Source organism: Zootermopsis nevadensis, unplaced genomic scaffold (assembly GCF_977971745.1).
Source record: "Zootermopsis nevadensis isolate Lab colony 2312 unplaced genomic scaffold, Znev_1.0 Znev_ptg000026l, whole genome shotgun sequence".
Classification (NCBI taxonomy): domain Eukaryota; kingdom Metazoa; phylum Arthropoda; class Insecta; order Blattodea; family Termopsidae; genus Zootermopsis; species Zootermopsis nevadensis.
In genome coordinates, this window is record NW_028259158.1 from 680671 (window position 1) to 693954 (window position 13284).

The following is a 13284-nucleotide window of genomic DNA, read 5'->3' on the forward strand; positions in this document are numbered from 1 at the left end:
GCACGCACTTCAAAACGCAAAAATGCAGATGATTAATGTTTCCTTCGAACGATGTCTTGGAATCTGGACCAGGGATTTCCTGTCCGAGTCCTAACTTGAGCTGCAAATCGTGTTGCATGCGAAGATGCAAATGCAGGGCTTTCATTTGTATTTTGGTGATGTGGCTTTCTAAGCATTGAAACTGTGTCCGAACATATCAACTGCATGGCTTTTATAAGCAAAGTGAAAAGATGGTTTTTAGTTCGACTTCCTGAAAAACGCGACTCTTTTATCTACTTCTTCCCAATTCCTTTCTGTTTCAGGGGTGTGAAATAGCCATTTCTCCTACCGATGCATTTCCACTGATTAACATGAAAGTGTTGGCAGATCATTCCAGGAATCCGACAAACTCAAGTCCACGTCGTTAATTCTTGAAAGGAACTTTGATTTGTATTGATTCTTAATTCAAGGGTCTCTGTCACATGTAGTTTACACGTGCTAACAAACTAAATTCAAAATTGTAAAGTATTTTGGTCTTCATTTAAATGGGAAAGAGATTAAGGCTTTTTGTCTGGATAAAGTTTTTTCTTCAGTCAGGTCAGAAATTTGAAGCCGTGGAATTGTGTAAGAAAATGCCATTTTATATTGTATTCAGTCGATTATCAAATTTATACCAAGAAATTGCAGTCTTGCTGATATTGTGGACATAATTGTAATAATATTATTCTCTTTCACGTGTTTTCTCAGAATCCATATCAAAGTCATATCGAATCACTAACTGATGTTTTGGTCATTTGAGATTTTAGACTATAGATAATTTTATAACACCATTTCTTATGACATCTTTGAGTGAAGATGCTCTTAGCAAGCTGCTGTGATGTAACACTGTTTATTTCCATTGTGTTCTTGGCCACTGGCACCAAAACAAATTTGCCATTAATATATAATAGAAGCATTTGTTTTCTACATTATGAAAAGTGTGTTTATTTTACTAAGTTTAATAGAATATCAGTTAACAGCTACAGCGAGTTTGGTCTTTGGTTATTCTTGAGAAGCATCGAATCGCAATACAGTCACTGAAATTAGTACTAAATGATTTAATAAGAAGTCTTGATTGAAATAAGTAATTCAGAAATTTTATTGTCATGTACGGGTATTTGGACCAGTCGTTTGGGTGTTCTGCAAGAATGTAAAAGGCATTGGTTGCTAGTGGTCATGTATTGTGCAATTTCCAAGTGATACTCATGTTGTATTATTATATACAAAATACAGGTTGTCATTTTATATTTCTCAAGAGCAAAGTCAAAGAAGTCAATAGAGACAAGAGAAAAATATATTGTATTTTTGTACAAGCATTCCAGTGCTTTTCGCCTATTTAATATTGTTTCTAACAAAATAAACTTCGTTCTGTGTGTCTTTATTTTCGTGCTCACTGTTCCTTCAACCTACCTATAAGAAATTGTGGAAGTGACTGACTTATCATTCTACTGAAGAGACCTCATTCAGGTGGTCATATTTGATACAAAAATTGCCAATTCACATTATCATCTGCTGGTCATTGAATTTAGAAATACTTTTCCCCCTGAATCCCTCCAACAGTCGAGGGACATGTTGGTCATAACACACTTTGGAACAACATATCAATACTTGATTAGCTGCATAAAATACGTACCTATAATTTTCAGAGCAAAGAAGCAAATGTTAAAGTAGGACATCTTGCCTGTGACAATGGCAAATCTAATCTAAAGTCAGGTCCAAAGGCAAACTTCAGTTGTGAATAAAAGTGCTCAATGCCAACCTGAAAATACAAAGATCCCTAACAGTTTCACAGCTTAAAAAAATCTACACAGATGCTTATTAAAGTTTTATCCATATCATTTTCATGCAGTTTTTACGTAGACATAACATCCAAATAAGTTGGAGAGATAGAGAAGACTTTTGTACTGCCACTAATTTTTCCCCAGAATTATTATAAAATGCTTAATAATCTAAAGTCTCATTTTTATATTACATAAATACCGAATTTAGTTTGTTTAAATAAATGAGGTGGCCAGAAGGCAGTTTGCATTCTAGCACAACTCACATGTCAAAGTCAATAACGAAAGTAAACTTATAAAGCAGAAAGATATTTAGAACCAGCATCTTGCACTCGTAGAGCTAAAGTTACACCACAGAAAGTTCTCGTTATGATTTTTATGTGAGTTTACGTTGATATAACAATTACAACGAATATTAAGACTCGCTGAATATTATATTACCTTATGAAACTCAAATGTTATCTACCAGCAATTATTTGAATGACCGCACATCATTAAAAAATAACACGCAGAAAAAGTTTCAGATGCTGAATATCACAGAAAGGGGAAAGAATGCTACAGGCTTCACCAATTTAATTCTCTTTATTGAAGTGTTTAAAGAAACTCATTGAAGAGTGAAGTTCTTTCAGATTTCACAGCACTTTACGAAAACTGAGGGTGAGTTAGTGACAAGGCGTCATCCATATCTTACGGAATGGTGATTCACAGTTCATGTCACTTCAGCTGTTAAACTGTTCAATTGCTGCCAACCACACAGCAATCATTTAACAAACAACTACAGAGCTAGAGCAGAACCGTAATTTATTTCTGTGACAAATATGTTCCACAGTGTTGTATGAACTGGATGTGGCAGCACAGTTCTCCTCTAGCCCTCAGTCTGTCGCTATTTTGCTTGCGCTATGCCCTGCAACTGCCTCAGCTTCGCGCTCCTTACGACTATATAGCTTTCTGTACTCTTTAGCCTCCCTCCGTGCTTCGTTTGATAGTTGCCAAGACATTTACAGGAGGCACTGACACTGTCATATTGTTCACCTGCGAAAAAGATTAAACAGATAATTTAACTTTTCGAAATACAACTTAAAGTTGTCTACAGACAAGACCAAAACTATGGCATTCAAAGGACAAGATCCCATCAGATCCAAGATAATAATAAATAACACAATCATACAAGAAATTAACACATTTAACTCTCTGGGATGTACAGTATCGTATGAAACAGAAAAAGATCTTCCATCAAAATTATCTAAATACTTACAAGTTACAGGCACCATTAATCAAATCTTTAAACCCCAAAAGAAACTAGATTTAAAATATATAAAACCTTGGCCATACCTACACTTCTTTACGGATGCGAAACCTGGATAACGAAACAACGCAACAAATCAACAATTGCAGCAGCAGAGATGAAGTTTTTTTTTAAAAAAACAGCCAAATACACCTGGAGAGATCATAAAAGAGATGACGTCATCCACAAAGAACTACAAACGGAGCCAATTGAAAAAAATCCACAGATACAGAAGGGACTGGATCCGACATGTACGAAGAATGGAGAAGGACAGATTGCCACACCAAATTTTGAAATATAAACCAATAGGAAAAAGACAAAAATTGATGCCCTTTAAAAAGATTCCTGGATGACTGAGGCCGGAACGGGTCTCAAGGCTCAACATCCTTGACCGCCAGATGATGACGATTCAATATTCACACATTCTTAATAATCATATTTAACCTAGGACAGAAAGTAAAAGAATATCAACACAACAGATTTTAAGAATGACAACTTATGGAATTCCCTGGAAAACTGTTTGACTACCACCCTAAAGGAAGAGTGGCAAAGAGATGGAAGGACCAATTTGACTAACCTTGAGACTGGAACGGGTAAAAAGGCTTGAACCCTGCAGCTACCATTACCATTCCAATAACAATTCTCAACACTACAAACTAGATCCAAATGTTTTGCTGAAGACCAGATGGTTATGCCAGATCTATTCTGCTTAACAAACTCTGATTTGGGGAAGTCCTCAGCCCATGTTTGGATTTCCAAACTGCTTGTAATGTCATGGACATTTATTACACGATTAACCATTTCAGAAGTGTCTGAAGTGTGATCCTCTCTACTGCCATAAATGCAGATTGGATTTCAGAAAATGCATACATGAAAATATACAAATTAATGTCAATACGCATGAATGGAAACCACTTTCTTCTTTGCTGCAGCGGGTAATGTTACGGGCATGGCTTTGAGTTGGACTACGGCTGCTGTCTTGCCACTTACAGTGGCCTGTATTACTTGTGGTCCCCTGCGTAAGATTCAAGGCCAGCTTCCCTACTTCTGTGGAGCAGAATAAACAGGCCACAATGTGTAGAACAAAGCACAGGAGTGATACATCACAGACGTGAAATGTTAAAGGCGAGTTCATTTAATTTACTTAAACTGAACCAATTGCCCTGTGAACTTTGCACATTAGAAAATTCCAATCTAAAAAATCTTGAATGGAAAAACTCAATTGGTATACTTTACAGGGTACTACAAATTTGGAAAACAAGATAAGAAAAAATGGAGTAGAATAGATAAATTATGACTTACATTTACTAAAAGAGAAGAAATTTATACTGACTTCTTAGTAAAATCCAAACCCAAAAAGTACTTCTGAATGGAAACATCATACCAGCAGAACACAACCTTCTTCTGTTCATGAAGTAAGGTCAACAATCACCTCAGATATTATGCTATTGAATACCTCATATAATGTCCACCAGCTTAAAAGCCATTTCAAACTCTGTACAAATCAGCAGGTAAATTTTTCACATTGTTATGTTTCTTTGTGTCAATGAACAGTTTTGATTAAATGGTCATCAGTAGCTAAAATGCATGCAATGGTACTCAGAGGCTTCCTCCATTTCTTGAACGACCTACTTAACCAACTCAATAGTAGCGTCTTCCTTCAGCAGGTAATCACTGCCCAAACAAAAATGTCACAGCTTGTAACTGTTAAAACAAATTAACATTCATTTTAACCAATATTAAATCAGTTACAACTACATTTTTTTTAATATTATCCTTCCATTTTTTCCTCACTCTAACAGTCGTGTTGAGTGTCCAGTCTGTTACGTCACCCGTCAGCACCGCAGTCTGTCCACTCTCCGCAGCCGATGCCACAAGCGTGGTGTCATCGTAATACCGTGCGTTTGCAAAGTAGCACCACCTTGATGTTTCTTTTGGTATCAAGTGCCTGCAACAGACACTGTGCTCAGTATTAAGCAGTGAAATGCCACTGCGCGTTGCGCGTTGATATTTCTTCATGTGGCTGCCATTTTGCATATAGTGCGTTCATTATTACTAGTTACAAATTCAGAATATTTCAAGGAATGTTAACTGACTATATCATTAAACAGTTACTATCTGGAATAAAAAAGTAGGCACAACCTTACAGCAAAATACTCCACTGAAAAGTATTATCCAATTCCACCCAGTACCATCTTTACAACAAACCATCAATTTCAATATCCTTTACAAAAATGCATTGTGTAAAACATTCTGTCTTAGCGCGTGAAACAAAACATAGTCCTTCTTGTGGGATAGACCTCCTGGTACTAGTTTAATTCAAAGCTATAGAAACATACCCGTGTTAAATGTTATCTTATCTTTCTTTGGAGGCTGTGCCGAGAATTCCCGCCGCCTCTCTGTGACGATGCAGTTTCTGTAACAGAAATGTGAATCTAACTTATATAAAGTTAGATTCGATTCTTTTGTTTTACGACCTGTGACAATAGAAAGACAACACGATGACAAAGAACTCAGAAAGTATTTTTGACATTTCCTCAGCATTCAAGCATCTAAAATATCTGAGACCAATGAAAAAACTTTTAAATTCACAAAAAATGCCTGCTTGGACTGATATGACTGTAAAATAAGTTTGAGCATTCTAAGAAGTCCTATAATCTCATCAGAATATAAATGTAAGGGAAGTGGGAGAATTAACAAATCACAGAGATAGTGTGTCTTAGCAAAGCACCTTATACTCAAATATTTGTTCCAAAAAAGTCCTCAATTTTCTGTATCTTAATGAAATAGATGAATGCTAATTATATTCATTATCATGTACACTGTAACATGACACTGACCTGTGGTAGACGTTTGCACCTCTTCCTGGTGGGCACCTGTGCCAATTCAACTGCAAGGCTCTGAGTGGCAGCGAGTGTTGCCTCTTCTATAGCCTGCCGAGTGCCTGAAGCTGACAGTGACTGGAGAGGTGACAATCGTTCTGCGGCTGCACAATGTCATGGCGATTGTTGTTGAGTGCATTTTGTCAAACTTGCTAACCTCATGGGGGTTAGCCCCGTTCTGCAGGAGCACCTCCACACCGCCCAATGCAGTGGGGCCATGCGCAGCTGTAACAAAATTCATGAGCTTACAAAATTAAAATAAACCAATAACATGTTCTTTACACATAGTGCTGTCTGTTTATCTCAAAGATCACTTGACAATTTCAGATGAAATGTTGTATGAAAAGTATTCTCCAAAATTTAAACACGTTTCATGAATCCAGACATTACGCTGCTCGTTTAATTCATAACCTCAATTCTGTTTGGCAGAAATGTTGATATTTTATCTAATACTTTCCTAAACCATGCTGTCGTCCACATGCCATTCAAATATTCCAAGGATGTAAAACTATTTACAACTTTAAACTGATACTGTTCTCTAAATTTCACACAGTTTACTTTCTTTAGATTATGTCTTTCAGCATCCGAGTTTATGCATTATTCATCTGTCCCTAACTCTTGTGATCACCAGACAGTCGTCATTAGTATCACAGGGAGGTACTCTAAAAGACTGGATGCCATCCTTTATCCACCGACTTCCTAATAAAAGATGTCCTTTGTGCATGCAAGCTGAGGATGTGTCATGCCAAAGTGACAAAGGACCCCCTTAATCCTTATTAGGCATAAAACATAACTTACGTATGGACAAGGTAGCAGTTGATCCTAGTAGCATACTATTAAATAGTTAACCCTGAGCTGCAACGTGGAGTGGCGTGCGTTCAACTTTTGTTCTAGCATCACGTGATATACCAGCTCGTAGGAGTACCTCAGCTGTAGTGGCATGACCATACTGAGCTGCCAGGTGAAGTGGACTCGTTCCCAGCTGTCAGCAAAAACCGTTACTTACTACCTCAGAAGGTCTTAATCTACGTTACTTAATCCTTAATCTACGCTGCTCTCAAAATGGTCCTCATTTGTCTTTGTTGCTGTCATTCTCCATTTCACTTTCCTCTTGGGGACCACATATTTGAAATTTAAATCGACAGAATAAATTTAACATTTAGATAGACAGGAACATTAAATATTCAATGAAGGGAGGCTTAGAATACTAAGACTCAGAAATTTTCTATAGAAAAATCATCACTTTTTTAAAACATATTTCACTAAATACTTCCAAATTTAAAACTGATGCTAGCTGAATATAAACACAAAAATTCTAAACAAATCAAGTATTTTTTGCATGTAAGTGATATCCTTCAAAAGACATATTTTTATTATCCACACCTGATTCTGATTCCACAAGCCACAGAAATTCCCTTCCTATTATGGAGCCTCTATGACCAGTACCATGTTCACAAGATCCAATCAATACAAATGGAAAATATATGATACTTGGTAACTGAACCTCATCATGTAACATCAACTGGGGATTTTACTTTATTACATATATAAACTCAACCTACAATTTCTGAAAGTATGGCCACAAATTTATAACATAAGTGGAGAGTTCAAACTTTCTTTTTCTTCTACACTGAGACTGACAACATGTCCACTACGTGGTTACGATGTAGACTTTGTGAGGAAAAGCAAAAGCTGTGTCTCTCAAGAATTTGTTCCAACTGCATTACACGTTCCTTAAATGTGCCATGCATCAGGAGAACTCTTGAATAATGTCTCTCTACTAAATTTGACTTCAAGCCATTCTGTTTTGAATAACAACAAATTGTGCTCCTTTGCTCATGAGAAGTCGTACATGCTCTGTGTCACCTTCCTTGGCACTCAGAAGCAGCTTCCTGAAAGAGTTCAACCAATGATAATGCAGGAGCACATGGGCGCACTGTTGTGATACTGCCGGGGACATCCATGTTGCGAGCTGCCATACACTTGCTGCTGTAAGTCTGCATAAGCAACATGACCAATCACAACTGCTTTTAACACAAGGCATTTAGTATAAGGTTCATAAAACAGCTATGCCCATTGGCGAGTTGAAAAATGTGTAAACAATTTTGGCTGGAAAGCCTGAAACTTGGAACAGATGGAGGACAACTTCAACAAAAAAATAAAGAGCTGACATTAGAACAACAAAATGTTTTTTTCCTGGTGGGAGATTTTGAAGAAAACTTCTCTTCCAAAGATATACTTTGATACATTTATACTTTACAGACATTATTTCAACTTTATTATGTAATTCCCAGATAATAATTAATGAAAATATGTGCTTCTATTAATATGGTAAATATAATATTTGATTCCAGTGACAAAGAACTTTCAATTAATGAAATTTAGTATGCAGATAATTCATAAACAAATTTTTAATCTTGTGTGAAACTTCTTGTTGCCTGTATCATAATATAAATATGCAAGTATTACATTTATTACCAGGAGGTTGCTTCTGACAAATTGGAGGCAGTGAAGTGAAGTTGTAGAAATTGTGCACACTCATATGTTTAATGTGTAATTTCTGCTAACCTCTTTATAAAAGTGAATCTGTATACCAGGAGACCGTCACCTCTGTTTTATAATTGTTCTCTGTAAATACCTTTGTGCTATGAGTCATGATCTGACCACAGCACAAACTGCGTTCATGTTTTTTGCATTCTGCATTCTGCATTCTGCTGCTGTGTAATGTATTGCTTTACCAACATTTCAGAGGTACTTGCAGCCTCAATTATCACTGGGATTAATTATAAAGTAACCTGCGGATTCTGCTACCATGGAGTTAGTTTGTCAAGTGTTTGTAGGCCTTATAATCTCCATTCCACTGTCTCGCGAGCGTTTTTAGGCTAGGTCAGCCGAGATTTGTAATTTATTTTTACAGTTCACGTGTAAACAAGAGCCACACATTATTCTATCACTTGTTCAAAATTATTTTATGCCTAGGATCACTGGTCCTATGATCTGATATGTTTCATTATAAATATAAGTAAAATAAACTTTCGGCAGAACTTAATTTCTTAAAAAAGTATCACGACAACAACACAACTCAAATAACTTACATGGTCATGTAAACTGCTACCGTGCATTAAAGTAGTTCTGTGTGTATTTTAAACATTTGCTTACCATGTTAACACGTCTGAATACAAACCACTTTTGACTTTTGATTTCATTTCTATTTATATTCTTTTTCATTTTGAGTGAATTTAATGTATATAAAATGTTCGTGTGTTACTGATTTTTGATTAAATTTTTAAAACATCCAGTATAAATTTTATTTGACATTGACATTTATTAGTTTTCTGATACGAGTTTTGAATGTTGGACATAATTTTCTGGTAGTATGTCCACTTCTAAATATGTTTACATAAGTTTTAACATCTCGACATTTTCTACATTCCTTTAAATTATATTATTACCACCATCTTTCCTAACCCCTAGTTTATGTTATATTTGCCCCCACATTTTATTACTGACCTTCCTGATTTATCTTTAGACATCCTTAAATATTACCCGATCTTTGCAGTTTGTCAAATTCGTGATTTGCTGTTATCCTCCCAATTCTTATTTAGGGCTCAAAACTTATGAATGTTTTGTCTACTAACACCTCCCTCCAACTTACAGTTTCCTCACATTGCGGTATGAGGCTCTAGCCTTTACATTGTTACACATAGGACACTTCCTGTGTTCCATATTCCCCCCCGACATCCTCAAACTTCCAGAAGACCATTTTCCATCATTTGCATGTCTTCTAGCCCCCTGAGTACATGCTTGTATGTATACTTTCTTTTCCCCAACTACTCTGCAATTCATTACAAAATACCAGTGACCTGTTCTCTTTCTTACTAGCTCCCACTTTCTGTCTCTCAATAAGCACACACATTTTGTTTACACAAAACATTACTTAAAATGTAATGTGGCCCGGCCATGGCAAATGCGATTGATTTACAAGATGAAATTCTTATATCCACACACTGAGAAACTATTGACCTTATTATTTGGGAATAAGGGATTTGAACCCCCCATACTACACGACTGTGGGCCAAGCATTGACTCTGGTGTTTAATAATTTAGTGGCACGCTACTCTGACACATGGACGGTTGGAGCAAACTTATTTCATAACACATGGCTGATGAAGGTTACAGTGTTTCAAAAACCAATGCTACTCCCCATCTTAGATTTATAGGATAGGCTGTTAGTTAGCATACAAGTTTGATATTCAAAGGTATTTTGGTATTCAAAAGGTTCGTGGTACGATCCTAACTGCTGCCACCAGTACCAGAACAATACCCAGTCAACACAAGAAATGAGTAGGACCAACATTCACATGTATATATGTGTCAGGCGATGGACAATGTTTAACGTAAGTGTGGTGTTGGATTGAACACACAGACAGCAAGAACTGGCGACAAATATACCAGATAAACTGAATGCTGCACTACATTCTCTTCAGTAGAAACAAACTAATTAACTGAAGGTACTGTGTCTAAGTCGACAAACATATCTTCTCTACGTGTGTCTGTCTCCTGAAAAGAGAAGGGAAACATAAAAGCTGTTGTGTAGTGTCTAAGGTTGAAGTTCAGGGAAAATGGAGGATGTAATTACAATACGCATTAATTAATAGTGAGACCAAAACTGACCGGTATGAAAATGCGGCAATTCTAAATACTCAATAATCTGGACGTCCAGGTAATTTGTGGAGGTTGAAAATTTTTGAGGAAAAGATGTCTGGATTCAGTGATGTGGCAGGATGAATCAGAAGGGATGTGGGAGGCAGCAGGTGTGGCCTACTTTAAGGTGTTTTCCTGGAATTTCTCAGGACTGAGGAATATTATGAACAAGATGATGTAGGATGATTCTAAGTCATGAATCAGAAAGGACACCCTATTTTGGACAATACTGTACTAGTATGTCACTCAGGCTCTCATTCATTGGTCAGTATTTTAATCTTACTGCAAGGAACGTTCACCTAACAAAATCAATTAAAAGTTACATTTGTTGTTGTGAAATGCTAAAGAATAATGCAAACTGTAGACATTGGGATGTTTTAAGAACAAGTTAAAATTATGAAACACTTCACGATCTTGCGCATAATCCTTGTGCAGGGGCCACGCTAATCTTCCCCATATTACTGCAATGTTAGTGTATGCAGTGCCGCAGTGACTGCCACTCGAGCTACTGCCATTGGATAATTTAATCTACATATTTAGGAAACTGAAAGATTAAATGTTTCACTGCTTCAGAAAGATGACAGATGACTAATTTCGTTCTCAATAATTTTGTGAAACAGTATTCTGTACTTTTCCCCTACAGATTATCCCATGTGAGATTTTACCATCTTCATTTCTTTGAGTTGTGTCACTGAAGTGTGAGCAATTTGTCATGACTGAAATTCTCTTATTTTGTGAATGTAATCTATGCTCACACCGTCTGTTTGCAATATATGAAACAAAATGTCAGTACTAAAGAAACAAAGTGTTTAAGCAGATAAACCTGTTGCCTTCATGAATGTACATCAATATGAAATAATTATCAGAAGTTTCATCCATTATTAAGTGGTTCTCATATTTGTTGTAAAATGCCATCTAGCATCACTTCATGGACGGCTTTAATGAAATTATTCTGGAAGACCGAAGATGTGCCTTTGAAAACAGTAGCTGCCTCTAAGTGGTCAGTCACAAGAGGATTATAATCTTATAGCAGTTGCAAAGATTCTATATAGTTGCCTCTATCAAGGAGTGATTCAGATTGACAGTAACCTCTAAATAGCAACAGTCAACCCTTTCGATCATCCAAACATTTCTCCATTGTATTTTTCATTTTTTGGTGAGTTATGAGGTTAGGAGAGGCCCCTCAAATAGAAATATTTTGACTTCCTTGAAGCAGCAAGCATGGCCAGCTAGGCAGTTATGTCTACTACAAATTAATTAATTATTTAATCAATTAAGATGTTTACATTTAAATTGTTAATTTCTTAAATTACATATTAAGAATATTTTACTGTCTTTCACATTCACTCTATACAGCTAAGAGAAAATATTTGAACCATGGACTGAGGCACTTGAGTAGCCGTTAAATGCAAATGAAATTGACATGACAGGAAGTACAAAGTACAGTCCCTCAGAAAGTCAAGAAATTCCCCACCTTTTACTAAACCCAAATATTCACTAACATGTTCTCAAGAACATACCACCTTTCCCTATCCTGAGCCAGATGAATCAAGTTCACAGGCTACCACCCAATTTTCTTAAACCTATCAAGCACAATCTAGTCTTAAACACTTCAGCATTCAGTCATAACCTCAAATAAATCACAACTCATAACCACCAATAAGCAAGCGGTCAGTGGCAATTAAGGACATAACAGCTGCTTACTCTAGGAACCACTGGAAACTGATAAATACATCTGTGGCAAAATGAAGGTATTATTTTCAGTGCATGTACCTTGAAGCCAAAGTGTCCCGGGCCCAATATGTTCAGTTATGTTATTAACATTCATTTCATGGCCTAACCTACTGTACATAACCTTCTCAAGTGCTTCAGGAAACACAGTTACTACTGAAATTTGATAATTTCTTCACACTAGTTGTATCTGCTTATTTGATATTACTTAATGGGTGATAAACAGAGATCAAGAGGCTTTCAAAATTTGTCATCTTATTTCATCATAACCTCATATGATTGATTTTAGGTAATTCATTTTACATTCTTATCTCAGCTTCAGTAGATGGGATAATTACAATAATGGGTATTTAACGGTACATGAATCTTTTAAATATAAAGCTGCAAGTCCTACCCCTTTTAATGTACTGAAAGCATCAGCAGCTTCCGAATCTTTACTTCTTTATTTCTTAGTTTCCTTGAACGTATTTTTGCTCTCTCCTAACTTCAGTCTTCCAAGTTATTCATGTATTATGATCGACTTTTGCGCTAAGTCTACTATAATGCTGTCCTTAGCCACTTTTGTAATTTCACATTATTTCAGGTGAAATACTTATGTTAATGGATCGTTACTCTTCCTGCTCTAAATATATACATCCCTTTTGTTCGGTAATTGCCTATTTTTTGTGTAATCAGGTATTCTTTATTTTGCGTATAGTTAGTTACATGTTTAATCGGAAAACTAGATGTGAATCCACTTAACTTATTGGTGGTATCACAGTCTTTATTAACAGAGTACATACAAACTCTAGTGGCAGTAACAAACTCTAAGCAAATTACCTTGCTTCGATTAAATTGTTACACTGTACTGGCACTGTAGAAACACCATTTTACTATATAGTGATGG

General features: G+C 36.2%; 2 protein-coding genes and 1 non-coding gene across 14 annotated transcripts in view; all 3 read right to left on the reverse strand.

Moving 5' to 3' along the window:
• The window catches only part of LOC147872541 (uncharacterized), a 108828-nt gene that overhangs the window by 47527 nt on the left and 48017 nt on the right, over positions 1–13284 (reverse strand). The gene's annotated exons all lie outside the window — the stretch shown is intronic.
• Positions 2360–10242, reverse strand: LOC147872544 (GA-binding protein subunit beta-2-like). Of its 12 annotated transcripts, none has more exons than XM_087356287.1 (5): positions 7816–9048; positions 6762–6945; positions 5922–6188; positions 4876–5497; positions 2360–2828 (listed from the first exon to the last, which is right to left on the reverse strand). In XM_087356287.1, exons 1-2 carry the CDS (start codon positions 8005–8007, stop codon positions 6808–6810), a joined length of 330 nt encoding a protein of 109 aa, XP_087212413.1. In that variant the 5' UTR covers positions 8008–9048; the 3' UTR covers positions 2360–2828; positions 4876–5497; positions 5922–6188; positions 6762–6807. The 12 variants fall into 11 exon arrangements, 8 of the variants coding, with proteins under 8 accessions (XP_087212415.1, XP_087212416.1, XP_087212418.1 ...); XR_015537204.1 differs by having other exon boundaries at positions 2360–4755; XM_087356289.1 differs by adding an exon at positions 9474–10242 and having other exon boundaries at positions 2360–5497; positions 7816–7960.
• Positions 11058–11164, reverse strand: LOC147872545 (U6 spliceosomal RNA). Its single transcript, XR_015537208.1, has one exon. It is a non-coding gene; the product is annotated as a U6 spliceosomal RNA (small nuclear RNA).